At 37.9% G+C, this 27,899-nt stretch overlaps 1 protein-coding gene across 1 annotated transcript; it reads left to right on the top strand.

The window, feature by feature from the left end:
- The first annotated feature begins 148 nt into the window (after positions 1-148).
- On the top strand, positions 149-21,065 carry LOC121838666 (nuclear GTPase SLIP-GC-like). The gene is made up of 14 exons (XM_042313999.1): positions 149-742; positions 1,459-1,653; positions 2,430-2,608; positions 5,152-5,197; positions 5,287-5,385; positions 12,865-12,964; positions 14,351-14,484; positions 14,558-14,740; positions 15,017-15,171; positions 15,280-15,406; positions 18,482-18,590; positions 19,267-19,397; positions 19,500-19,584; positions 19,682-21,065. The coding sequence occupies exons 1-14, from the start codon at positions 557-559 to the stop codon at positions 19,753-19,755; spliced, it is 1,803 nt and encodes a 600-aa protein (XP_042169933.1). The 5' UTR covers positions 149-556; the 3' UTR covers positions 19,756-21,065.
- Positions 21,066-27,899: the final 6,834 nt, after the last annotated feature.

Raw genomic sequence — 27,899 nt, 5'->3', positions numbered from 1 at the left:
CTTTATCTATTGTAATGTAATCAATGTCTCTAAAACTATGACCATTGATGTTATTCTTAATTGATTCCAAAACCTTTACTTTCAATTGACCCTTCATTACCCCCCTTGTGCATTGTTCAATTATTTAAACTATTACTTTTTTAATGAAAATGCTCAGTTTTTGCCATTGCAATAATTGGCTATGCGTTTAAGAGCTTGCTGGAGGCTGGTCAGATTCAAGCTTAGTTAGGAACAGTTGCTATCCACTGGAGCGCTCCAATTGGTTGCTTAACAATTTGGAGAGGAGCTTAGCGAAATATCAATTGAAATAGGGAAGTTTAAGCTGTTTTATGTGATGTCAGTGGCCCCAAGAGCACAAACGAGTACTATCTATGGGGGGGTGCTACGTTTTCCATTAGTAGGCTAACAGGTCATTCTTACCAAATTGCTGTGTGAAAGAGTAATACATAAATTACTAATCAATGGTTAGTAAAAATTGAATATTCTAAATGCAATTCACACATGATAATTTTTGTTTTAGGAATGGGAAGATGATATAAAATCTCATCAGGATGTCATGTCTGATGAAAATGACAACAAAAATGAAGAATTAGTCAAGGTGGCAACTGCAAAAATTCAGGCCTTTTACGGAAAAGATGGAGTTGGGAAAAGCTTAAATGACCTGATGAAAGGGGAGCATTTCCGAGAAATTCCAGAATTTCTATCACCAACAAACACTGTTAAGATGATTTCATGTGGCACGGTAAAAATCTTTTTTTTTTTTACATATAATTAGGAAATTTGTGCAGATTAATTGGATAATCAACAACTTTTTAAATTAATTAATTCAATCAGAGTCACATGTTGCCTTTAATTTTGTCAATAATGAAAAGCTTGTTAGTTTACTTTCAATAAAAAATGCAAAACATTATTTACATTTAACAAATATATGGGGAAGTAAAAATATTATTCATAGAATGTGACTCTTGAAAATACTGTGAACAAAACTACATTCCAAGTATATAATTTCCCCCCAAATTAATTGATTAGTTTGTACATAAACTAAAATCCTGGCTGATGTTTTTCCCCACACATTGAGAATGTTTTTAGTGACACAGGCAATAGCTGAATATACACTTAAAGGTAAACTCAGTGATAGGACGTAGATGCAGAAAATAAAAGCATAGTGGGTCAATTTCCGCAACAACTAAAAGCGTTGAAACGTGAGGCTCAACTTCTCTGCTGTTTAGGTGCACTGGCTAACATGCTGTGAACAGGGTGAAGCGAACTCTTGCACATGTGCAGATACTGTGTGTGACTGTGAGAACGAAATCTTGCATCTTGTTAATTTCAATATCAGCGGTGCTGCTCATTAAAACGTCATTTTGCTGAGTCTACCTTTAAACATGTCTGGGTCGATCAACAAAATAAATAATGTACAAGTGTATTTTGAGAGAGCTATGCTTTTGACACTGACAGGCATCAGAGCTTTCTGGAAAGATTGCCTGTTACACAAGGAGTGATAATAAGATGGCAGTAAAACACTACTGGCCACTTGTGAAGTGTGTGACAATTAAGGTGCCCAACACCAAAGAGCTTCTGGAACACATTGTGCTGTTGGATCTTCCTGGAACTGGGGACTGCAACAAGACCAGAGATGATATGTGGAAATCGGTATTAATTTATTTTCCTCTTATGGTCTCAATCTGCCATTTATAATGACTAGCACTTCTTTTTATCTCCCTGAGCAATGTGATTGGTAAAATTTTACCAGGACCTGCCAATTTTTCGGCCAAGAGATCTACAGCTTAATCCTTAAAACTGAGATCTTTGAAAGGTGAAACAGCACCACTGGTCGCCCACTGGTTGTTTTTGTTTAGTTGACTAAATGGAGGTGAGGAACTTCTTTTTCTCTTTTGTGCCCCTGGTGGACGGTTTTGACGGAGTCCCCCGACATTCTGGGGATCTACTAAACCATCAAATTTCACTTTGAATCTGGAGCGATCTCTCAGAAAAAAAACAGTTTGTTGTTTGCATTAACTTATTTGTGGTTGTAATATCCCAAATTGACATGGCAGTTTCACCATTAAGGATTCCAGCTTTAATGGTATAACTGCCACTTCTGTGTGCGATATTAAAACAGCAAAGAATATGCTGCAAAAAACAAACTACATTTTTTCCCTCAGACATAATTTCACGCAAGATGGAACAGCAGAATATGTACTGCAACAATGTTTTACTTCATTGGACGACGCTGCTCACCTCCGCTTCATCAACAAAACAAAAACAATAACAATGGCGCATGACTTTCTCAAGTAATGTCAAGCCAAGGTTATGGGCAACTGTAGGACAGATTGTCTACTTTGATATAATAAGACCTTTCATTTTCTTTTGAGGTGTCGGAAAAGTACATCAACATGCACTTTTGTATTAATGCTCTATTTTTAAAGCATTTAAGTCAGTGCTCGTCTGTGTGGATCGTGAATGACATCCAACGGGCCGCCTCTGACAGAGAGCCATGGATGATTTTGGAAAGCAGCTTCAGTTATCTGATACAAGGCGGAGAATGTGAGAATATCACCTTCATCTGCACCAAGACAGATGACATCAACCCTAAGAACTACCTGGGGTGAGCTGGGGCTTGTATATTTTCCTGCCTGATTTTTAAACCAGTGATCCTTTGTATCCTGAAATCTATAGGGGCCGATTCTGACTTAGGAATTGTACACCTTTCCTACTCACTTCTCATTAGTTGGAATTCAGACTTACCTTATGCAGGTGTGTAGCGGGCTTTGCAGGCGTGGTTCCCTTGACCTCACTGAATACATTTAATTCCACCTCTGAAAATCCTCCCACTTGCCAAGCGATTTTATCGTTGAGTTTTTATTCAATATGGCTTTCAGTATGTTTATCTTAATTAAGAAATTCCTTTAAATACAGTGTACTCTACCTTTAATTGGAGTTTTGTTGACAGACTCAATCAAATACATCGAGAGAACAGGTTCAGAATATAGGGATCAATGAAAGAACACCCTTTATGCATATTCGTTTCATTTTCAGCATCAACAGGTAGAGTTAAACATACTCTGATCTTGTAGATTACTTAAACACATTTTAGGGTTAGGAAAGTATATATAGAAATCAGTTTGAAGACACATTACGCAATAAATATATTGATAAATAAATACAGTGGTTTAATTCATCCTGAAATTGTCATATTCAATTGCTCAATGATGATGATGCTGCACTACAAGTCACAGCAAACACTGCCAAAGTGCTGCATGCTAAATGGCAGTGCATTGCTTCAGACACACCCCTCCTGCCAGACACACACACACACACACACACACACACACACACACACACACACACACACACACGCCAGCCAATGCACTTTGTCATATCATCACTATTGACACAAACTGAATCTTCTAATGAACCGAAAGTTTAAACATGGTCTAGACTAAATGTCCATGTCGTAGGCTAAATTTCCAAGTTTTGGTTCGAACGGTTCATTGCTGTAATCTACAGAAAATGCCATCAAGGTTGTCAAAAGGTTATAAGATAAACGATTCACGTGACGGTTACTACTAAAGGACAATAGGACAAGCGAGTACAAATGAGTCAACATTTGAATCCTCTACTTTGTGAAATTGCAGTCTGCACTCAGATCGGTGAATTCAAAGTGAATTGTGCTGCTTTCCTGTGTCCCGTTTACAGCGCACAGCGGAGGGAAAGTGTACAGACACGAGCCACAGTCCTAGCTACTGTAGGCTATTAAATATTGCAGGTTTTGGTTATTAACTCTTCAGAATGAATTACCAAAAAACAAAACTTGCAACAAAACACCATGCAAAGGAGAAACATGTAAGCCTATTACAGCAACATTTAAGCAGTAGCCTAGTCTGGCTACTCATCTACAATACATTTTGAGTGCTTCTTATTTTGTTTTAATATGTTAAAATGCTATATAGATGTATTACTCTTTTTCGACTGTGTGCGTGTCTCCATCTCTTTCATTAAAATGCTATATACAGCATCCCGTGGACATTATAAAGGGCCATATTTTTTCAAATCGTATTTGTATGCACAGACATGGCAAAGCAATCGCTGAATTTGACTCAAGCTGGCTGATCTAAATGCATAACTTTGATAGCTGTATGATAAAGAATGTAACCTACGCACCTCCTTAAACCTAACATAAGTAAAGAAGTACATTTGTGTGGAAGTCAAACATTTGTTTTTCTTTGGAGGCAGATCCATTGCATATGCTCAGAATGACAAAAGAATGTAGCCCTTTACATAGCCCTTCTCCCCTTGTCTATAGGAGGGACGCAAGCTATTTTAAAAGGCCCAATTGTTGATATAGTTGTTCACAAATTTCACAGATTTTGACTATCACAAATGCTATGATATATTTGGTAAAGTAATAAAGAAAGTTAAATATTTTGGGGGAGATTATAACAGATTATACCAATATATGGACATATTATAAAGTATGAAAAGGCTTATTCATAAAAATGCTTATTTTTGCATATCATCATATTTGTATGTTTTATTATAATTGTAGTGTTTACTAGATCATATAGGTTGAAAAGTGTTTTATTCTCAGACATAAATAATAGTTCCAGGTGAAAGTAAAAGTTCATAGCTTTCTATTACATTAATAAAATCTTTCCTTGTTGTTAGATAGATGACTAAAGCCATAGCGAATCAGTGCAAACCGGCTGTCAGCTCAACTTTTAAGATGAATGCACTAGCTGTGGGTTGCTCTGGATGGGAGTGTCAGCTGAATTACAAAATTATAATGTAAATGTAGTGATATTTATATTTATGTATTTAATCTGTTTGGTTGTTCCCTGTTTGGACTCCAGGAAGATTAGCCGCAACTAATTGGGGATCCTAATAAAATACTGTTAAACGTTTTATTTGCATTACATTTGTGCACAAACTGAAATTATTAGTGGCTGAACTTTCCCTCACCTCAGAATTAATTTAGATTACACAGCTATCTTAATTTATTATTTGCAAATACTTAAAATTGTGCATGCCAATTTGCAATTTGTACATTTGCAATGTACACAATGTATAGTGGAACAATCGAGCAACACAGCTATAATGTATGTGCCCATAGAGAAATTTACATTTCTAACATAAGTATTACAATTATAGATCACCAGATTTAAAGAACACTGAACTGCACCTCGACCTGGAAAAGGTAATCAACACCTACACCAGCTAAAACTGATGTTAAGATCCTTCAAAACTGTCTAAATGATAATGTTCTATATTTTGCTTTTCAATCAGAAAGGAGCAGCTGAGCGGAAACGAGGCTGCATCCAGCACAGAAATGAACAAGCTAAGATAATGTTGGGAGAGAGGTTCAACGACGAAGTTGTGAAAAAGGTTAGTTTTTATGTACACATCACAAAGCTAGAGTCACATGACTTGGACTCGAGTCTGAAACATTAACTTGAGACTTGACTTGGAATAATCAAGAATAATCATTGTCTGATTACAGGAGCCTCACGACTCAGGACTCGACTTTGACTTGAGACTGATGACTTGACATTATCTGGCCAGGTTTTGTAACGTTTTGTCACTCATTTTGTGGCACAGAGTCTATGTGGATTACTCTCCATGCATCCAGAGACAGTAGGCGTCATCCTTGCAAAAATAACTGTAACAGATTGGCTAGTGAAACGCACACTCTGTACTCTGATTGGACTAGAAAACTGTCAATCAACACAGGTCGGGTGAGCTAGCAAACAGATTGCTGATTTTCTGTACAGCTATAGGATCAGGTGCATGGTTTTCTTTGTTCATATTTCCCGGTTTATGTCAGAGTTCTGTGTGTCTGTGTCATATGTCTGTCATTTTTGTTGTGAGTAATAGGAGTGCGTGCCTCAATGCCCATAGAAATATACTGTGCTCCACGCGTTTGAGCCAGAACATTGAATAAGAGAAAATTATTGTTCCACGTATGCATGGTGTTGAAATATCAAGAATAATCATTGTCTGATTAAGATTTATATACCAATGTAACAATGGATGTGGAAATGGCCTTTTACATTGTAGATCCAGTTTATCAGTTGTAATTGCCAATTGGGTAATTGTATGGTCTTGGGGGCCAAGTGCTTATATTATGTAGGCCTACCTGTTTGAGCTCCTGACACATGCATTTGGTTTCTCAAGGGGAGGCTGTACAGTCGTGGCCTCTACCTGTGTCTGTTCAGATAGGACAGGTTAAGCCTGATGCAGAGGCTATTTATTACCCATGGACATTTGGTAAATCTACTTGTATATTTTGTATGATATTGCTCTTTCACCATTGGATCACCAAGACCTGTAAATAAATCTACACTCTGAGCACGTCAACCTGCCTTGCCTTCTGCTGATTTCATGCCCTTTAAGACTGCTAATAAAAATGTGTTGTGGACAAAATAATGAAAAGGGTTGTCTGGCAGTGTCAGTAAATAGACACAGATTTGTAGTTGAACAATCATTTTTTACTTTACTCGAGACTTGGCTACGTTTGACTTGACTTACTCATAGAATGTCCGACTTGGACTTGACCAAAATCTTCTACTTGGGACTCGACTTGAGACTCAGACCTGGTGACTTGAGACTTGCTTGTGACTTGAATAACTGTGACTTGGACTCATGCTCACCAAAACACCCTCAACTGTGTAAACTCTAAGAGAAACATTTGAGTACATTTGTATTGACTAGACACCAAACTACCTCATGGTGTTGTTTACAGCAGCTCCCAATAATATTACTTGGTAAATTGTGCTGCACTAAAGCATTAATACCATCTGGCTTGTGTTATTATTTATTTATTCATAAGTCTTCATAAAGCATTCATATAGGCTTCATAATCACTGCATAAATGGGTCACAAATAATCTATAATGTATTTTATGCTCTCTAAAAAATGAATAATTGTGAACATATAAATTGGTCACACAGTTACGCCACATTATGAATCCTTATAGAGCGTGATATACGGTTGTAGATGATGTGTAGAATCTACATAGTGCTTTATGAAGCGGACCAATTTCTCTTCACGAAAAAACGTCATGTTAAATTTAAAATAACACTAAAAACATAAGGAGATACATCCAAATCTGATATGATTATACACAAACCAACACAGATTCGTAATACTAATTACATACAATGTTATATATATATATATATATATAAAATACATTACAATACTTATACAGTTTGTCACATTCTTCACTCCTCTTCAGTTGCCTTAAATATTTGAGAAGGAATCTGTATTAAGCTATAATCATGTTATTTGTCCATGATTTGTCTGCCCTTGGACTCATTATACAAAAGATACATTTCAATTATAAACTTTAGATCCGATAGGAAAATAGTCATTCTATCCACTTTGCAAAAACTTTTGGCACTCATCTTTTTAAATTTACACCAAGTCTTAAACTTTTTAATCTTGCTGTTGTTAATAATTAACACTATCGATTAAAATGCAGTTTGTAAAATTGACATTCAAGTAAGACATAAGCTGGGCTACTTGACCCCAAAAGTTTCCCAAGCTTTTACATTAAATAAACATATGCTCTGTATCTTCTGATAATAAACAAAAACCGGTGCAAGACTCCATTTATAAACCGTTGACATATTCGGTAGGTAATTATGACCCTTTTCTTTCTGAAGAGAGTTTCAATGTTTGTTGTCGCCACACTCTACCGAAGTTGATATTTGTTTGATCAGATAACACCCTCTTCCAGTTATTCTGCATAAATTATATATATATATATTTTATTATCAATAGATTGTCCTACAACTATTTCCTGTTTGCACAATATCTAATGAATTGTTGGTGCCACATCCTATTGTAGTATTGCTATCATTGTGCAATAAAATACAACTTTATGGAATGGCATTTCAAATTGTAAGAAATTCAGAAATCCATTTTCTTGTATCTTGAAGCTTTGGTTTGTTGTTACCAACCAACTATTTTAAGTAAATAATACTTAAATTTAACCCAATGCTTATAGAATAATGTTTTTCTTCCATTCACATACAGTATAATGTACTCAGATCCCCAAATGATATGATTTCTAATATCATGGCTCCCTCACCACCTCCTGCTATATAACAACTCAATATGGGATCTTGATAGAAAGGTATAATGATTGTTAGATCTGGACAGTGTTGATTGCATTTAAATGGATGCTTAATTTAATTAAGCAAGTCTTTACCCAATCTAATAATAAATCGTCTAATAATAAATCGTTTTGGTAATAACTTCCAATATCTAGATGAGTGATTTAAATATTTACATTCAATATCTAAAATGTTTAGACCACCAGTAACATAATCACCAATCGAAAAATGTATTTACCAATTGCAAATTGCCCATTGAATTCAATTTTTATTTTATTTTATATAATACAGAAAAATCTATTTGGCTCATAAATAAGTTATAAAATAACCTGTGGCTTTTGGTCAACATATTATGAACAGTACTAATATATTACACAATTGGCACAGTTCAGAGTGTTAATCTTCAGAGCTTTGTGGTCCCTTATTACTCGCTGCATTAGTGTCAGAAATAAGATACTGTGCCTTACCATGATTGTGGTGTAATCAGAAGTGCAGATGGAGGCGCTAAGGGGGTTGAAAGACTGTAGTGATAGTGTGGCATTAACAACATTGTGTACAGATCTGCTATCTTAATTTGATCACTGTTGTGAGAGAATTATCCTGGAAATGTCGATTTCCTTGTGTATTCAAGGTTTAAAAAGGCTTCCAAAGTTTGTAATTTCCACTTTAAAATATGAGACAAGATTTTCCCAAACAAAACATCTATCAAACCCTATAAAAAATGTATATGAATTATAATCCACATTATAGTTCACATTTACTGTTGCTGTATGATTTTTTTGCCATTTGAGAGAAACTGGTCAAATTAACATAGCAGATCTGTATATATGCTTCAAAGTCAAGCTTACTTTAAATGTTTTTTTACTGCATTATCCTGACTTTGTAAGTCACCCTGCACTTCAACCTTCTTCAACTTCTTAGGGATAGCCCCCTTTTTTTAATTTTCACCTAAATTACATACCCAAATCTAACTGCCTGTAGCTCAGGCCCTGAAGCAAGGATATGCATATTCTTGGTACCATTTGAAAGGAAACACTTTGAAGTTTGGAAATGGGAATTGAATGTAGGATAATACACTGCTCAAAAAAATAAAGGGAACACTAAAATAACACATCCTAGATCTGAATGAATGAAATATTCTTATTAAATACCTTTTTCTTTACATAGTTGAATGTGCTGACAACAAAATCACACAAAAATTATAAATGGAAATCAAATTTATCAACCCATGGGTCTGGGTCTGGATTTGGAGGTCTGGATTTGGAGTCACACTCAAAATTAAAGTGGAAAACCACACTACAGGCTGATCCAACTTTGATGTAATGTCCTTAAAACAAGTCAAAATGAGGCTCAGTAGTGTGTGTGGCCTCCACGTGCCTGTATGACCTCCCTACAACGCCGCGGCATGCTCCTGATGAGGTGGCGGATGGTCTCCTGAGGGATCTACTCCCAGACCTGGACTAAAGCGAGACATGATGTCCCAGATGTGCTCAATTGGATTCAGGACTGGGGAACGGGCGGGCCAGTCCATAGCATCAATGCCTTCCTCTTGCAGGAACTGCTGACACACTCCAGCCACATGAGGTCTAGCATTGTCTTGCATTAGGAGGAACCCAGGGCCAACCGCACCAGCATATGGTCCCACAAGGGGATCTGAGGATCTGGTCTGAGGATCTCATCTCGGTACCTAATGGCAGTCAGGCTACCTCTGGCGAGCACATGGAGGGCTGTGCGGCCCCCCAAAGAAATGCCACCCCACACCATGACTGACCCACCGCCAAACCGGTCATGCTGGAGGATGTTGCAGGTAGCAGAACGTTCTCCACGGTGTCTCCAGACACTGTCACGTCTGTCACATGTGCTCAGTGTGAACCTGCTTTCATCTGTGAAGAGCACAGGGTGCCAGTGGCGAATTTGCCAATCTTGGTGTTCTCTGGCAAATGCCAAATGTCCTGCACGGTGTTGGGCTGTAAGCACAACCCCCACCTGTGGACGTTGGGCCCTCATACCACCCTCATGGAATCTGTTTCTGACCGTTTGAGCAGACACATGCACATTTGTGGCCTGCTGGAGGTCATTTTGCAGGGCTCTGGCAGTGCTCCTCCTGGTCCTCCTTGCACAAAGGTGGAGGTAGCGGTCCTGCTGCTGGGTTGTTGCCCTCCTACGGCCTCCTCCATGTCTCCTGATGTACTGGCCTGTCTCCTGGTAGTGCCTCCATACTCTGGACACTACGCTGACAGACACAGCAAACCTTCTTGCCACAGCTCGCATTGATGTGCCATCCTGGATGAGCTGCACTACCTGAGCCACTTGTGTGGGTTGTAGACTCCGTCTCATGCTACCACTAGAGTGAAAGCACCGCCAGCATTCAAAAGTGACCAAAACATCAGCCAGGAAGCATAGGAACTGAGAAGTGGTCTGTGGTCACCACCTGCAGAACCACTCCTTTATTGGGAGTGGATATCCTTATCATTTTTGTCCAAAAGGAAAAGGCTTGCTGTGGTACAAGGTTAGCAGCTACATTTTACGACATATAAATGGTTTCCAGATAGTCAAATAGCTGGGCTTTACGGGACTATCTAGCTAGCTTTGTTTGACCCCGATTGGTGCTAATTTTACAAAGATACAGTTGTTCAAGTGATGGCTGCCTGCTTCATCGGCATGCCATGAAGGCGTCGCTCTCTGACCAAATATGGTGTCCTATAGGATATACTACACCCCTAATGAAATAGGGAAGTCTTGTTACCTTCTAGGATTCTCTGAGTAATAGATACAAACGTGATTTGACCTGTTGAAACAACGTTAGGGTGAGATTTTCACAGGTTCCTTTCTTTGCAAATTGAATGAGTGGAAATACAAAATTGATTGTGCATGTTATACAGACCTTTTAACATCTAGTAACTCCCTATCCCGGGTCCGGGAGCGTAATCATCGACTGACACTAATTAGCATAACGCAACGGACATAAATATTCCTAGAAAATATTCCTATTCATGAAAATCACAAGTGAAATATATTGAGACACAGCTTAGCCTTTTGTTAATCACCCTGTCATCTCAGATTTTCAAAATATGCTTTACAGCCAAAGCTAGACAAGCATTTGTGTAAGTTTATCGATAGCCTAGCATAGCATTTTGTCCAGCTAGCAGCAGGTAACTTGGTCACAGAAATCAGAAAAGCAATCAAATTAAATAGTTTACCTTTGATGAGCTTTGGATGTTTTCACTCACGAGACTCCCAGTTAGATAGCCAATGTTCCTTTTTTCCAAAAATATTATTTTTGTAGGCGAAATAGCTCCGTTTGTTCTTCACGTTTGGCTAAGAAATCGCCTGGAAATTGCAGTCACGAAAACGCCAAAAAATATTCCAAATTAGCTCCATAATATCGACAGAAACATGGCAAACATTGTTTATAATCAATCCTCAAGGTGTTTTTCAAATATCTATTCGATAATATATCCACCGGGACAATTGGTTTTTCAGTAGGACCGATTGGAATAATGGCTACCTCTGTATTTTACGCTAGAATCACTCTGAGAGCCATCAGGTGACCACTTGCGCAATGTAGCCGCTTACGGGTATTCTTCAACATAAATGCGTAAAACTACGTCACAATGCTGTACGGAGAATACGGAGAAAAAGTAATCTGGTTGATAGCCCATTCACTGCTCAATAGGGACGCATTGGAACGCAGAGCTTTCAAAAGATGAGTCACTTCCGGATTGGATTTTTCTCAGGCTTTCGCCTATAATATCAGTTCTGTTATACTCACAGACAATATTTTTACAGTTTTGGAAACTTTAGAGTGTTTTCCACCCTAAGCTGTCAATTATATGCATATTCTAGCATCTTGTCCTGACAAAATATCCTGTTTACTACGCGAACGTTGTTTTTCCAAAAATGAAAATACTGCCCCCTAGTCACAAAAGGCTAAGGATATGAAAAAATATTTTATCTAACAAAACAACACGTCATGTTATCTCTGGGACCCTTTGGATGATAAATCAGAGCAAGATTTCAGCATGTAAGTACACATTTCACCTTCAGAGGTGAATTTATCGAACCTATCATGGTGAAAAAGTGTTTTGTTGTTAGGAGCTCTCCTCAAACAATAGCATGGCATTTTTTTCGCAGTAATAGCTACTGTAAATTGGACAGTGCAGTTATATTAACAATAATTTATGTTTTCAGCAGATATTTGTTGTTTCTCTAAAATCTGCGATCTTGACATAACGCGCTGCATGAATTACAACTGTTCCGTTGACGGAACACCGATCCTTGCTCTTCCACTCATTCACCAACACCTCAAGGCCTCAGGATCATCAAACTTCTGATACTCATACAGCACATTTGGTGTGATAGGATTTGTGAACCACTATAAAAAAAAATGTTTAAGATAATTATTGAGTTTTAAAGGCCTTTCAAATAGAAATGACAAAATACTCAAAAGTAATTGAAAAACTGTTTTTCAACGGCATGTAACAGAAATACAGCCCATCTCTTACTGCATTAGTGTAATGTGTAAATTGTTCTTACCCATCTATTAAATATACCTCAAGTCAGATCTTTCTAATGTTTTAAATAAGAACATCTACTCCATTCTATCAAATGCCTTGTGTTTTGTGTATAAGCGAGGCTGTGCTGTAGACATGGGTACGAGGCGAATCCGAGCTACTGTATTTCAAAGCCTAATATGGAAAATATAATTTATAATTTATTTATTTTTCTCATACAACTCTTCCAGAAACCTTTCATTCAAATGGAAAAGATCTTCCAAGTGTTTACAGTGAGTGCTGAGGAATTTCAGAATGATGAGAATCCCATTCTGGAACAAAAACAGACAGGTAAGATAAGTGTTGACATGAAAGGCGTTCAGCAAGACAAACACCATTGTTATCTAAAAAAAAGCTAAGAAATTCCATGTATTTTCTGTAACCATGAACATTGGCTAACAGTAGCTAACAGTCTGAGAAGGATGTGAGTAACAACGAAAGTAACTGTTTGGGGTCTAAACTGCCACTACAAATAATAATGTGATGATTGAATCTTTTATTACATGTAGTAAGAACAGCAAAATCATTTTCAAGTTGAACATTGTCGCTAAAATGCCACAGTAACCCCTACAAAAATGAGCTATTTGCGACTTCGCCGTAATATTTTTGCATGTTCATTCAACCCATTCAACTGAAATTGTTGAACTCCCCTATGCTATTGAGCCTTTACAAATTGACAACAATACTGTGTTTTGAGCTGTGATTAATCTCTCTTGGACAAGTAACATAAATAGTACTAGCACTTGTTGACCGACTGTGGGATGTGATGAATAACAAGGAACTTTGTTCCAGTATGCAGATTTTTCATCACTGATCATATGTACAAATCACAATTTCACAGGAGCTCTCATCTTCTGAATTTTAAACTTGCCTGGAAATGGTGGATAGTTTCCATTTAGGGGGGTTGACACATCACTAGTCTTCATAGTATACCCTTACAGAAAAAACACATGATTTCACATGTGGAAAATCCCATGAAAATGTTATTTCACATGTGAAATCATATGAAACCATATAGTTTTGGAACACTTCACATGTGATGATATTTGTCACGTTGGTATGATGGATCGGGAGACAGGCGCAGGAATGCGTAATAGGGTTTTTATTTCACCCAAATTACAGCGTGCCATGTAAAGGCACGGGGACGAAGACCAAACAAACACGTGTCGAAAATACAGGGTTTGAAACCCAAACAAAAGAGCGAGCAGTACCTTGAATATATACACAAGCGCACAATGATACCACACGGGACGAGATCCATAATCATCTGAGCAATACACGTGGCACGAAAGCCATAACACAGCACAGGTACTCACACGCACCAACGGACATTGGAACAATAATCGACATCCCAATGGTGAAACAAAGGGCACATTTATACAAATACCATCAGTGGGAATGGGGACCAGGTGTGTGTAATGACACAGTTCCGGAGGGATCTGTGACAATCTTTCACATGTGGATATGGGGATTTTCACGTGATCACATAAACTTTCACATGTTGATTCAAAATTTCACATGATGCTCTGCAAATAAAAATGAGCCTGTAGGATGTCCCCAGAAAGTAACAGTATGTACTCTACCTACAACTTTGTTACCTGAGGCTAGGGTTTCAGAGACGGACAAACAGATCTTGAATATCTTATTGTATAACAACTTTTTTCACTAATGTTGCAGAGATACCACAACTCAAACAAGTTCTGGAGGATATGAATGAGAGACACTCAAAGACTGCAGTTAAAGACTATATATCTGGAGTCTATGGGATCCTCTCTTTGATCAAAGCGGCCAACTCCAACGACTCGACGATGGTATGACATGCAAAAATCTATCTAGTGAAAGTAAGTCAAGAATGAATTGTCCTTCTTTGATTTTGTGTCTTAGGTTGAGATGAAATCAAACATGTACCAACTGCTAAAGGAATCACTGGAGGAGCAGCTTTCTACCATCACATCCCTCATGACAAAACATTACAACGACCTTAAAAAACTCCTGTCAGAGGGAGTTGCCAAGTCAAAAAAATCATGCTTGCAGATTGCCAAGGACAAAGTAATCACACCAGAGGCAGTGAGTTTAAGCTAACTGAAAATCATGTTTATATACTCTATGTACAGTAGCTAGTTATCTTATCTCTTGTGATACCTATCAAAGCAATTCGGCATGTCTACACTTTGTCAGAGAGTCCCGGCAGAAGGCTAGACATGCTGAAAGCATCAGAGTTTTATGCATGTTGTTCCATTGAACAATTCAATAATTCATATTTTAATTGCAAGAAGACTGCATTCGTCCTTCTTGTTTTTGATAGAATATGCTAATATTTTTCCATTGTCAAATTCTTTTTAGAGAAAGGATGGCAGAGGATACCATCGTACATTGTCATCTTTATGCAGGAATAAGGGGTTCTGTAGGTCAACAAATGGAGACATCACAGACCTCAACAAAACGTTGGCTGAATCTATGTACACTGCCATAAATGAGAAATTTGCTGTAATTTTCCCGTAAGTACTATTCTCACAGAGCCAATTATTCTTTCACATTAGTCAATTCATTATCCCTATTTGAATAAAGGACAACTAATGTTGTGGTTATAATTTATTGTTTCAAAGAAATGCTGGAACAACAGGAGAATCAATCTATAAGAAGATCTGCAACTTCAGCATCATCTCAGACAGCATGGCCAAGGAGTGGGAGAACACCCCCATGTCTCTGTATCTGATGTTTCTCACCACCGAGGTATAGTGGTATGATTTGTCATTGGCACTCTGCAAGCATGATATATTTGACTAGATTGTGTAATTTTCCTGAAGGAAATGTTGTGCTTGCTTTAGCTTTCCAAAAGTATTTTTATGGTAGTAGAAAAGCCAATGTGTTTTAGTAGAAGTAGTGACTGTATTTGTAGTAGTCGGGTAGCTTTTAGTGGAATGCAACAGAGGTTGCCAACCTTTGTTGCTTGGAGCGTGTTTATGGCTTTGTAAGCTTCTTACTGTAACTACAATGGTTGTAATGGGTCCTAGGTGTAGCTGGTGTAGAGAGTCAGGCGCAGGACTGCAGATATGAGTAATCAACGTACTTTTACTCAAACTGTCAAATATACAAAGTAACAAATACATGCACACCATGACAGACTGAAAATACAACAAACAATCACTCACAAAAAAACATGGGGGAACAGAGGGTTAAATAATGAACCAGTAATTGTGGGATTGAAATCAGGTGTGTAAAACAAAGACAAAACAAATGGAAAATGTAAAGTGGATCGGCGGTGGCTAGAAGGCCGGTGATGTCGACCGCTGAACGTCGCCCAAACAAGGAGAGGGACTGACTTCGGCGGAAGTCCTGACAATGGTGCTCTCACAGTGAAAAGTTTAGCTACTATCATAATGTCAGGCATTATCCAGTCCATTGAATCAGCATGTGTTGTGGGTGTGACTTTTTCACCAAGATGCTACAGCGAGTAAGAGAAATTAGCTGCACCTAGTTAATTGATTACCCTATCCAATGTGCAGGGAATTTTGGGAATATGCCATGGCCCAGCTGCCCGCTAGCAAACTCACTTTAGTAAATTCAGTGGTAGTTGAAATAGCCTAGTGATTGTAGCGTAGTAGTAGTAGTAGTAGTAGCAGTAGTAGAAGTAGTAGTAGTACTTATTTTAATTTATTTAACTGTCATGCTGGTATAAAGGATTTGGAGACAGGCGCAGGAATACATAATCTGAGTTTTTAATACACCCAAAACAAACACGTGTAGAAAACACTGGGATGTACCCAAACAAAAGAGCAAGGGTAAACCTCTTAGAACGACACGGGACGAGACCCGTAATACACACTGCACAAAACACGCAGCACAGAAGCCAAGACAACGCATAGGTACTCACACGACCAACGGACATGGGAACAATAATCGACAGCCCAATGGGGAAACAAAGGGCACATTAATACAAATACAATCAGTGAGGAATTGTAACCAGATGTGCATAATGACACAGTTCAGTGCAGCCTAGAAGGCCGGTGACATCGACCTCCGGAACTGGTGGACAGAATGAGCAGCAGTACCGGGGGATTCATGACATTAACCTTTCTTTAACTAGACAAGTTAGTTGAGAAGAAATTCTTATTTGCAACGACGGCAGAGCCACATCAAAAATACTGAACAAAATTTTGAATGCAAAATCTGGAGTGTTGGTCCCATGTTTCATGAGCTGAAATAATAGATAACAGAAATGTTCCATATGCCAAAATGCTTACTTTCCCAAAATGTTGTGCATACATTTGTTTAATGAGCATTTCTCCTTTGGCAAGATAATCCATCCACTTGACAGGTGTGGAATATCAAGAAGCTGATTAAACAGCATGATACTTACACAGGTGTGCTTTTTGCTGGGGACAATAAAAGGCCACTTTAAAATGTGCAGTTTTGTCACATAACACAATGCCACAGATATGTCAAGTTTTGAGGGAGCGTAGAATTGGCATGCTGACTGCAGGAATGTCCACCACAGCTGTCGCCAGAGAATTTGATGTTAATTTCTCTACCTTAAGCCAACGTCGTTTTTGAGAATTTGGCAGTACGTCCAACCATTCTCACAACTGCAGACCACATGTATGGCGTTGTAATTTCAGAGCAATTTCCTGATGTCAACGTTGTGAACAGAGTGCCCCATGGTGGCGGTGGGGTTATGGTATGGGCAGATATAAGCTACGGACAACAAATACAATTGCATTTTATCAATTGCAATTTGAATGCGCCGAGATACCGTGACGAGATTCTGAGGCCCAATGTCGTGCCATTCATCCGCTACCATCACCTCATGTTTCAGCATGATGATGCACGGCCCCATGTCGCAAGGATCTCTACACAATTCCTGGAAGCTGAAAATGTCCTATTTCTTCACCAGACATGTCACCCATTGAGCATGTCTGGGATGAGCTGAATCAAAGTGTACAACAGCATGTTCCAGTTCCTGCCAATATCCAGCAACTTCGCACAGCCATTGAAGAGGAGTGGAACAACATTCCACAGGTCACAATCAACAGCCTGATCAACACAATGCGAAGGAGATGTGTCGCGTTGCATGACGCAAATGGACATCACACCAAATACTGTGACCAACCGATACATATCTGTATTCCCTGTCATGTGTGAAATCTATAGATTAGGATTTCAATTGACACATTTCCTTATATGAACTGTAACTCAGTAAAATCTCTGAAATTGTTGCATGTTGGGTTTGTTTTCATTCAGTATAGTTGACAGAATTTCAATTAAAAGTAAAAATTACTAACAAATATATTTTCACAATGAGTGAGACATAAGGTAATAAAGTAACATTTTACATCAAGTTCTTAAACATGTAATATTTTTGTGATTATAAGTATAGCGACATTGTTGTTACATAGGACTTGTGACTTGTGTGTATACAGTAGTAACAAAAACGTTCAGCTCATTACTATGCAATTAAAATGAAATTACCACAGTACTATGTAACAGCATGCTAATAAAATGTTTGTCCAAAAGTAATTTGTTTTATTACACAGGAACAATAATAGTTTAATGTTAAGTGAGAATGCTATTAGTAACAACATATTGCTGTTAAGTGTCAACTCATGAGGAAATTGCAAGCATTTAAAAAAAACAGTCTGTTTTAGATTTAAATTTGAGGTGGGGTTTTGCCAAGCTTACTTTAAACAGTTGAGCAGTAGTGGGCCAAAGTCAGAAATATGGAAACTTCTAGAGTGGTCTTGCTAAAGCAAGGCACATAAATTATAAGAGAAAAATGCGCCTGAATAAAATATCTTCTCCATCCCAAAGGAAAATGTTTTGAAGGATAAACTAAAACGAGATGTCCTCCTGAGGAAGAAAGTGATTTATGAATCTCTGACTGACGAAGTCAAGATCATAATGTGCCCATGTTATGAGGGTGAGTCACCAGTTTGATTATAATGAACTAAGAATCTTTAGACAGCAAGATTTTAATAAAGGTAATAACGAACCTTCTAATTACGTATTTGATTATTTAAACCTAGCTGTGATTACCTCATTTCAATCTATGTTTTTTATTTTAGATGTCATTATGACTATTGTATTGAAGAGGATAACACATGCACTGAGTGTAGAAAACAGTTCCATGCTCTTTTCATGACATAGAATGACCAGGTGAATGCTATGATCCTTTATTGGTGTCACTTGTTAAATCCACTTCAATCAGTGTAGATGAAGGGGAGGAGAGAGGTTAAAGAAGGATTTTTAAGCCTTGAGAAAATTGAGTCATGACTGTTCCATTCAGGGTGAATGGGCAAGACAAAATATTTAAGTGCCTTTGAACAGGGTATGGTAGTAGGTGCAAGGCACACCGGTTTGAGTGTGTATTAAGAATGGTCCACCACTCAAAGGACATCCAGCCAACTTGACACAACTGTAGGAAACATTGGAGTCAACCTTTGTCCAGAATCCCTGTGGAACTTTTTCAACACCTTGTAGAGTCCATGTCCTGATTAATTGAGGCTCTTGTTCCTAATGTTTTGTACACTCAGTGTATGTACCATGTATAATAGATTATCTCATGTTCACAAACAACAATTATTGTGTGTTTTAAGAGGCTTCAAAAATATCTGGAAAGGGAACCTTGACGAAGACTCAGGAACTGCTGGTCCAGCACATCGACTCATCGAAAAACATGTTTGCCAATGCTCAGAAAAAGATGTTGGAAGGTTTTGAGAACCTAATGGTTAGTTGCTTTTATTTCACCATTAAAATTATAAATAAACAATTATAAATCAATAGCAAAAAGACATGAAATAGTGATCAGACTACATTTGATGTGTTATAGGAATACATAGAGCAGACGCTGAGAACCGAACTACTGGAGTCATTGAAGCGGTCCCTGAAGACCCCTAACAGTTTATCTCTCCCAGGTAAATGACAAGTTGCTCTATTCTTAACTTAGCCCTGTTATGTTCTATATCCCCTACCTGTCTTCTGACTGAAGGTTATGCTTGTGATTTACTTCAGATGTCAGTGAGCAGTTGAAAAACATGGAGACCTACAAGATGTTGGCTCTAAGAGATCGCACAAGCCAAATCTGACTGTTGAGAAGAGTCATAAAGCAGAAGTAGTGACATGATGGTAAACCATTCAAAACCCTTGGCTATAAAAATGTATCACATTTTCAGTAGCTTATTTATCAGTAGTTGTTCGTATCAGAAGTTTTGCCGTAGTTATTAATGTTATGTTTGCTGACGTGATGAACGTGGTATAAGCAGGATAAACATTTAGGGTCTATCAGTGCTCTGATAAAAATGCAGCTTTGCATAAGAAGCGCCATGATGCTCAGAGAACTCATAGCTCCTAGGTGTTGATTCCTTACACATTTTATGCTCAATGTGTTGATCCTTTACATATTCTATACTCAATGTGTTTATCCCTGCCATATTCTATACTCAATGTGTTGATCCCTGACATATTCTATACTCAATGTGTTTATCCCTGACATATTCTATACTCAATGTGTTTATCCCTGACATATTCTATACTCAATGTGTTGATCCCTGACATATTCTATACTCAATGTGTTTATCCCTGACATATTCTATACTCAATGTGTTGATCCCTGACATATTCTATACTCATTGTGTTGATCCCTTACATATTCTATACTCAATGTGTTGATCCCTTACATATTCTATACTCAATGTGTTGATCCCTGACATATTCTATACTCAATGTGTTTATCCCTGACATATTCTATACTCAATGTGTTGATCCCTGACATATTCTATACTCAATGTGTTGATCCCTGACATATTCTATACTCAATGTGTTGATCCCTGACATATTCTATACTCATTGTGTTGATCCCTTACATATTCTATACTCAATGTGTTGATCCCTTACATATTCTATACTCAATGTGTTTATCCCTGACATATTCTATACTCAATGTGTTGATCCCTGACATATTCTATACTCAATGTGTTGATCCCTGACATATTCTATACTCAATGTGTTGATCCCTGACATATTCTATACTCAATGTGTTGATCCCTGACATATTCTATACTCAATGTGTTGATCCCTGACATATTCTATACTCAATGTGTTGATCCCTGACATATTATATACTCAATGTAAACAAATAAATTGGTATTATTTTGTTGGGTAACTGATCGGCACTCAGAACTCATTAAGAGTTGGCTTCTATCTTCAATATAATCATTCATTCAGAAGGTTAAACACAAAATGGTGCAGTTTGAGGCCATGTGGTGGAGAGTGATGTGGGCGCTGGAGATGGGGGTGTGAGCAGATGGGTCTGGGCAGATGTTATGTAGTTGTCGTTTGTATGTGTATGTTTGGTATTGTTTATAAAGATAAAATAAAATGACAAGCTTGCAACGCGCATCTGATTATTCATTATGAATAGGATTTATTTGATTTATTTTGTTTAGAATTTTCCTTGTAACCACAATGTCACGAATAATTGAACACACACAACACTTGGTCAAAACATTTCTTTATTGAAGACGATTATAAATAATGTTGGTACTAATTTATTTTGATCCAAAGCCACAAATGAGTGAGTCACTCAGCTTTATGCCAACAAATATAGCTTTATGCTGTGAAATAACCTACTAAATAGGCCAAGCCTAAACAAATATATTAAGTTGCCTAAATAAACTAGTGCATTACATAAATACGTGAAGTAGCTTAATAAGTGAAGTAGAAGGACCCCTTGTTTCAGAAAATCACTTTATAGAGAGGCAATCACACTTTCACACTGTAGTAAATAAAGCCAGTTCGTTATTTAGAATGATTTCTTTCTGTTTTTAGAGACAAATGTTGCAGTCAATTAAACTCATTTTTCAACCACTCCTCAAATGTATTGTTAACAAACTATAGTTTTGGCAAATCTGTTATAACACCTACTTTGTGCATGACACAAGTCATTTTTCCAACAATTGTTTACAGACAAATTATTTGACTTATAATTTACTGCATCACAAATCCAGTAGGTCATAAGTTGACATACACTAAGTTGACATACACTAAGTTGACATACACTAAGTTGACATACACTAAGTTGACATACACTAAGTTGACATACACTAAGTTGACATACACTAAGTTGACATACACTAAGTTGACATACACTAAGTTGACATACACTAAGTTGACATACACTAAGTTGACATACACTAAGTTGACTGCTTTTAAACAGCTTGTACAAATCCAGAAAATTCTGTCATGGCTTTAGAAGCTTCTGATAGGCTAATTGACATCATTTGAATCAATTGGAGGTGTATTTGTGGATGTATTTCAAAGCCTACATTCAAACTCAGTGCCTCTTTGCTTGACATCATTGGGAAATCAAAAGAAATCAGCCAAGACCTCAGAAAAAAAATTGGAGACCTCCACAAGACTGGTTCATCCTTGGGAGCAATTTCCAAACGCCTGAAGGTACCACGTTCATCTGTACAAACAATGTACCCAAGTTTAAACACCATGGGACCCCGCAGCCATCATACCACTTAGGAAGGAGACGCGTTCTGTCTCCTAGAGATTAACGTAATTTGGTGAGAAAAGTGCAAATCAATCCCAGAACAACACCAAAGGACCTTGTGAAGATGCTGGAGTTAACAGGTACAAAAGTATCTATATCCACAGTAAAACGAGTCCTATATCGAAGGCCGCTTAGCAAAGAAGAACCCACTGCTCCTAAACCGCCATAAAAAAGCCAGACTACGGTTTGCAACTGCACATGGTGAAAAAGATTGTACTTTTTGGAGAAATGTCATCTGGTCTGATGAAACAACAATAGAACTGTTTGGCCATAATGACCATTGTTATGTTTGGAGGAAAAAGGGGGAGGCTTGCAAGCCGATGAACATTCCAACCGTAAAGCACGGGGGTGGCAGCATCAAGTTGTAGGGGTGCATTGCTGCAGGAGGGACTGGTGCACTTCACAAAATAGATGGCATCATGAGGCGAGAAAATTATGTGTACATATTGAAGCAACATCTCAAGACCTCAGTCAGGAAGTTAAAGTTTGGTCACAAATGGGTCTTCCAAATGGACAATGACCCCAAGCATACTTCCAAAGTTGTGGCAAAATGGCTTAAGGACAATAAAGTCAAGGTATTGGAGTGGCCATCACAAAGCCCTGACCTCAATCCTATAGAAAATGTGTGGGCAGAACTGAAAAATCTTGTACGAGCAAGGAGGCCTACAAACCTGACTCAGTTACACCAGCTCTGCCAGGAGGAATGGGCCAAAATTCACCCAACTTATTGTGGGAAGCTTGTGGAAGGCTACCCGGAATGTTTGACCCAAGTTAAACAATTTAAAGGCAATGCTACCAAATACTAATTGAGTGTATGTAAACTTCCGACCCACTGGGAATGTGATGAAAGAAATAATAGAAGAAAATAAATCATTATCTCTACTATTGATTCAGACATTTCACATTCTTAAAATATAATGATTTCTTTCTGTTTTTAGAGACAAATGTTGCAGTCAATTAAACTCGTTTTTCAACCACTCCTCAAATTTCTTGTTAACAAACTATAGTTTTGGCAAGTTTTGACCTAAAACAGGGAATATTTACTAGGATTAAATGTCAGGAATTGTGAAAAACTGAGTTTAAATGTATTTGGCTAAGGTGTATGTAAACTTCCGACTTCAACTGTAGCTAGCTAGCAGCAATTATGCAGTAATTATCTTAGCAAAAGACTGCACAGCAGTGTTCAAACCTGAGGAATATATCAACTGTTCATAATAGTATAAACATCTATGGAATTATACAGTATAACATACTGTATTTAACAATCCATTGGGTGGTATGTGCCCTGGACAGAGAGAATTGGACAGCACCATCAGAGGGAGATTAGAGGGGGGCTGAACATAGGCTGATAGAAACATCAGGGATAATGGAGTGAGGAACCTGTTATCCAAGGGAGTTCTGCTTCTTCAGGATGTCTAATTTATTTATTTAACCTTTATTACCTATGCAAGTCAGTTAAGAACAAATTCTAATTTTCAATGACAGCTTAGGAACAGTGGGTTACCTGCCTTGTTCAGGAGCAGATCGACAGATTTGTACCATGGCAGCTCAGGGATTGGAACTTGCAACCTTTCAGTTATTAGCCCAACGCTCTATCCACTAGGCTACCCTGCTACCCCTAAGCACCTCACTCTGTCCTCAGGGGTCTTTCTGTACCAAAGTGTGAAAAATAAATGTGAAAAATTGGAGACAGTAAGAGATGTGAAGTATAAGAGACCGTAAGAGATGTGAAGTATAAGAGACAGTAAGAGATGTGAAGTATAAAACACAGTAGTTGATGTGAATTATAGAAGATAGTAAGAGATGTGAAGTATAGGAGATGGTAAGAGATGTGAAGTATAGGAGATAGTAAGAGATGTGAAGTGTCATGACGTTGCCCTCTTTGGGTGTGGCGAGCCCCATCCCCCCCTCCCTGCCTCCCCCTTTCCTCCTTCAACTAGGCTGCTGTGGTCAGAGAGACGTCGTAAATTCCTGAGGTTCTCCTCATGGACACACAGTATAGAGAGAGTAAATGTTCATAGAGAACAGGAGAATTTCTTCCACCTCACAGAACTCGAGGTCCGAACAAATTTCATGTTCCCGGAGAAAGTATAGAAGATCGGTGAAGAATCCAGCTATGAACTGGTCCGTTTGTTACAACTTGGGGAAGCTAATGGGAGACGGTGTGGCCACATTACCATAACGCTGTTTATATAATAGTCTCAGATATGAGGTTTACATCTAATTGTTGTATAAGATTAATGAGTGAGTATGATACTGTTAACACAATTTTACAATGTGATTTTGGACTCAAAAAGGGAATTGGAGTTAACTAAATCAAATGACCGCCCCTGAGCCCAGGGTCAGGTGTCCTGGGACAGCCCCTTTTCTGCAATTCCGAATAAAACCCGACTTTGAAAAATTATCACCAGACCATGTTTTTCTCCATTAGGAGAGGACAAGGGTTGTAGACCATTGCTGAATCTTTTCAACCATACCACGTGGTTACACTCTTAGACTATCGATACCGACAGAAGAAGAACAAGTGTTTGATATTAATTACTAGTCTGCAGCTAGGAATTCGGTATCATTGAACGACAACCCCGAAACATCATTCTATAATAAATTAATGAATGTCACTTTGAACTATCCCCTCTAACCAAGACAGAGAGAGAGAGAGAGAGAGAGAGAGAGAGGACAAAACTCTCCAAAATAAACAAACTTTTCACCAGCGATCAAGACGACACACTGAGCGTAAATATAAAAATTGATTGCAATTGTTCCCGAATGAGTGAGCGTTCATGTGCAAAGGATTAGCATTTCAATTGATATAATTATCACTCTGTAGTGACTTCTTCGTCGACCCCCATTTCCCCTTTTGTCTAACAAGCCGCGATGCCGGTTTAGCCCACTAGGGCACATTCCCCTGTCATTTCTTGTAACCTCATTTACCTTGTTTGTCTATGCATTTCTGTGAATTACTTAGTTAGTAATAAATAAATGATTTAAGACAATTGATGTATGGATGACTCATAGTGAAGACTGGGTTCGTGCAGATAACCAACAATTTACGATGTTTGGAATGAGACTAACGTGAGGTAAAGTAAATAATTCATTAATTCGAAGACTAATTGATCAGATAAAATATCTGAAAAGTTATTTTAGGAAATGATAACTTTGTAATCTGAATATTTTTTCTTAGTGCCCTGACATCCTAGTTAATTACAGTTACACGATTAATCAGTTGATCGCGTAATACTAATTACAGAGAATCTTTGATAAAAACTTTAAGTCTTCAATTTAATGATAGTAAAGACACGACAGAAGTATAGGAGACTGTAAGAGATGTGAAGTATAAAACACAGTAGTTGATGTGAATTATAGAAGATAGTAAGAGATGTGAAGTATAGGAAACAGTCAGAGATGTTAAGTATAGGAAACAGTCAGAGATGTGAAGTATAGGAAACAGTCAAGATGTGAAGTATAGGAAACAGTCAGAGATGTGAAGTATAGGAAACAGTCAAGATGTGAAGTATAGGAGCCAGTCAGAGATGTGACATAAAGGAGACAGTCAGAGATGTGAAGTACAGGAGCCAGTCAGAGATGTGACATAAAGGAGACAGTCAGAGATGTGAAGTACAGGAGCAAGTCAGGGATGTGAAATAAAGGAGACAGTCAGAGATGTGAAGTACGGGAGCCAGTCAGAGATTTGACGTAAAGGAGGCAGTAAGAGATGTGAAGTATAGGAGACAGTAAGATATTTGAAGTATAAAAGACAGTACAAGATGTGAAGTATAGGAGAGAGCTGGTGATGTGAATTATAGGAGACAGTAAGATATGTGAAGAAAGGAGACAGTAGGTGATATGAATTACAGGAGACAGTAAGAGATGTGAAGTTTAGAAGACAGTAAGAGATGTGAAGTATAGGAGACAGTACAATATGTGAAGTATAGGAGAGAGCTGGTGATGTGAATTATAGGAGACAGTAAGATATGTGAAGATAGGAGACAGTAGGTGATATGAATTACAGGAGACAGTAAGAGATGTGAAGTATAGGAGACAGTAAGAGATGTGAAGTATAGGAGACAGTAAGAGATGTGAAGTATAGGAGACAGTAAGAGATGTGAAGTATAGGAGACAGTAGTTGATGTGAATTATAGAAGACAGTCAGAGATGTGAAGTATAGGAGACAGTAACAGATGTGAAGTATAGGAGACAGTAAGAGATGTGAAGTACAGGAACCAGTAGGTTATGTGAACTATAGGAGACAGTAAGCGATGTGAACTATAGGAGACAGTAAGTGATGTGAAGTATAGAAGACATATTGTCAGCCAATTGTGTCAACAGTTCGGTCTGTATTTTATTGAATAATTTGCACATGAAAAAGATAATACAATATGAAGATGAGAATTAAAGGACAAAAGAAATGTACAAGTGCAGGAGAGGTAGAAAACTAAAACAGTAATATTTCCCAATGCTTCAACCCAATGACATCTACCAAGGTAATGGTGTGTGTGTTAGTGAGAGGTTGCCTGGGTAGCTGTGTTTTGCACTGGGTGAAAGTTGATTGCAACTGTTTTGGAACCGGGCTGCCTCCCGGGAGTGAGTCAGGTTCACAGTTCAAAGCCCATGGCGATGTCGGCTCAAAACAAAAGTGACGTAATTAAGCATGTGGAGTGACGAGTATGATTCTGTGTATTCACATGCAAAGGAAATAGCTTTTGATTAAAAAAATGCTTTATCTGCATTCCCAATGAAAACTAGTTTAAAATGTAAACATATGTCATGGAAGAGATGTATATTTCTGTACAATGCACAATGCTGCCTTGTTGACGACATGAACGAGCGGCACAGATTACTGTTCGATTTGAGGAGGCTTTTGTCCAGTCACGTGCCCCACGGCTCGCCCATGATAAGTGCGCAACTCAGAGGCTAAATGCTGTGTGTGATTATGATTACGTACAGTCAGATGCATATACCTCATGAAAGTCTACACACTTTTGAACAGTCTTCACATTTTGATGCCTTAAAATTCAATCGAAAATATCAGAAAAATGTAGATTTTTTTTCAAATGAATTACAAATAAAAATATGATTATGCGTAATGTCTTCACACCCCCGAGTAAATGCTGTGGGATTATTTAAAATAAAATGGTCAATTGCCCCCATTACTAAATAGCAGAATAAAAATACATTTTCCAGAATGTATTAGATCAAACACTTCTGAATGACAGAACTTTAAAACCAAATCCCTCTTTGCATTGTACAGTCCCTTCAGGATTCTGCGATCGCATAATTCAATGCAAAATCAACCAATCAGCGCATATTATGCGAGAGAACACCATTTTTACCAATCCCCACACTTTTAGTGCATAAAAATGTCCAATCAAAAGCGGGTTCGTAATTTTGACCAATTACTGCACTGTTACCGTGAAAAAAGGCCTAATCCAACTACACGTTTTTTTATATTTTTTTTTATATATATATATATACAGTGCCTTGCGAAAGTATTCGGCCCCCTTGAACTTTGCGACCTTTTGCCACATTTCAGGCTTCAAACATAAAGATATAAAACTGTATTTTTTTGTTGGATTTATTGGATATTTCAAACTTTTTTAACAAATCAAAAACTGAAAAATTGGGCGTGCAAAATTATTCAGCCCCTTTACTTTCAGTGCAGCAAACTCTCTCCAG

Source organism: Oncorhynchus tshawytscha, unplaced genomic scaffold (genome assembly GCF_018296145.1).
Source record: "Oncorhynchus tshawytscha isolate Ot180627B unplaced genomic scaffold, Otsh_v2.0 Un_contig_1763_pilon_pilon, whole genome shotgun sequence".
In the NCBI taxonomy this organism is placed as follows: domain Eukaryota; kingdom Metazoa; phylum Chordata; class Actinopteri; order Salmoniformes; family Salmonidae; genus Oncorhynchus; species Oncorhynchus tshawytscha.
Note: the sequence above shows the minus strand (reverse complement) of the source record. Positions and strands in the feature narration are given on the sequence as shown.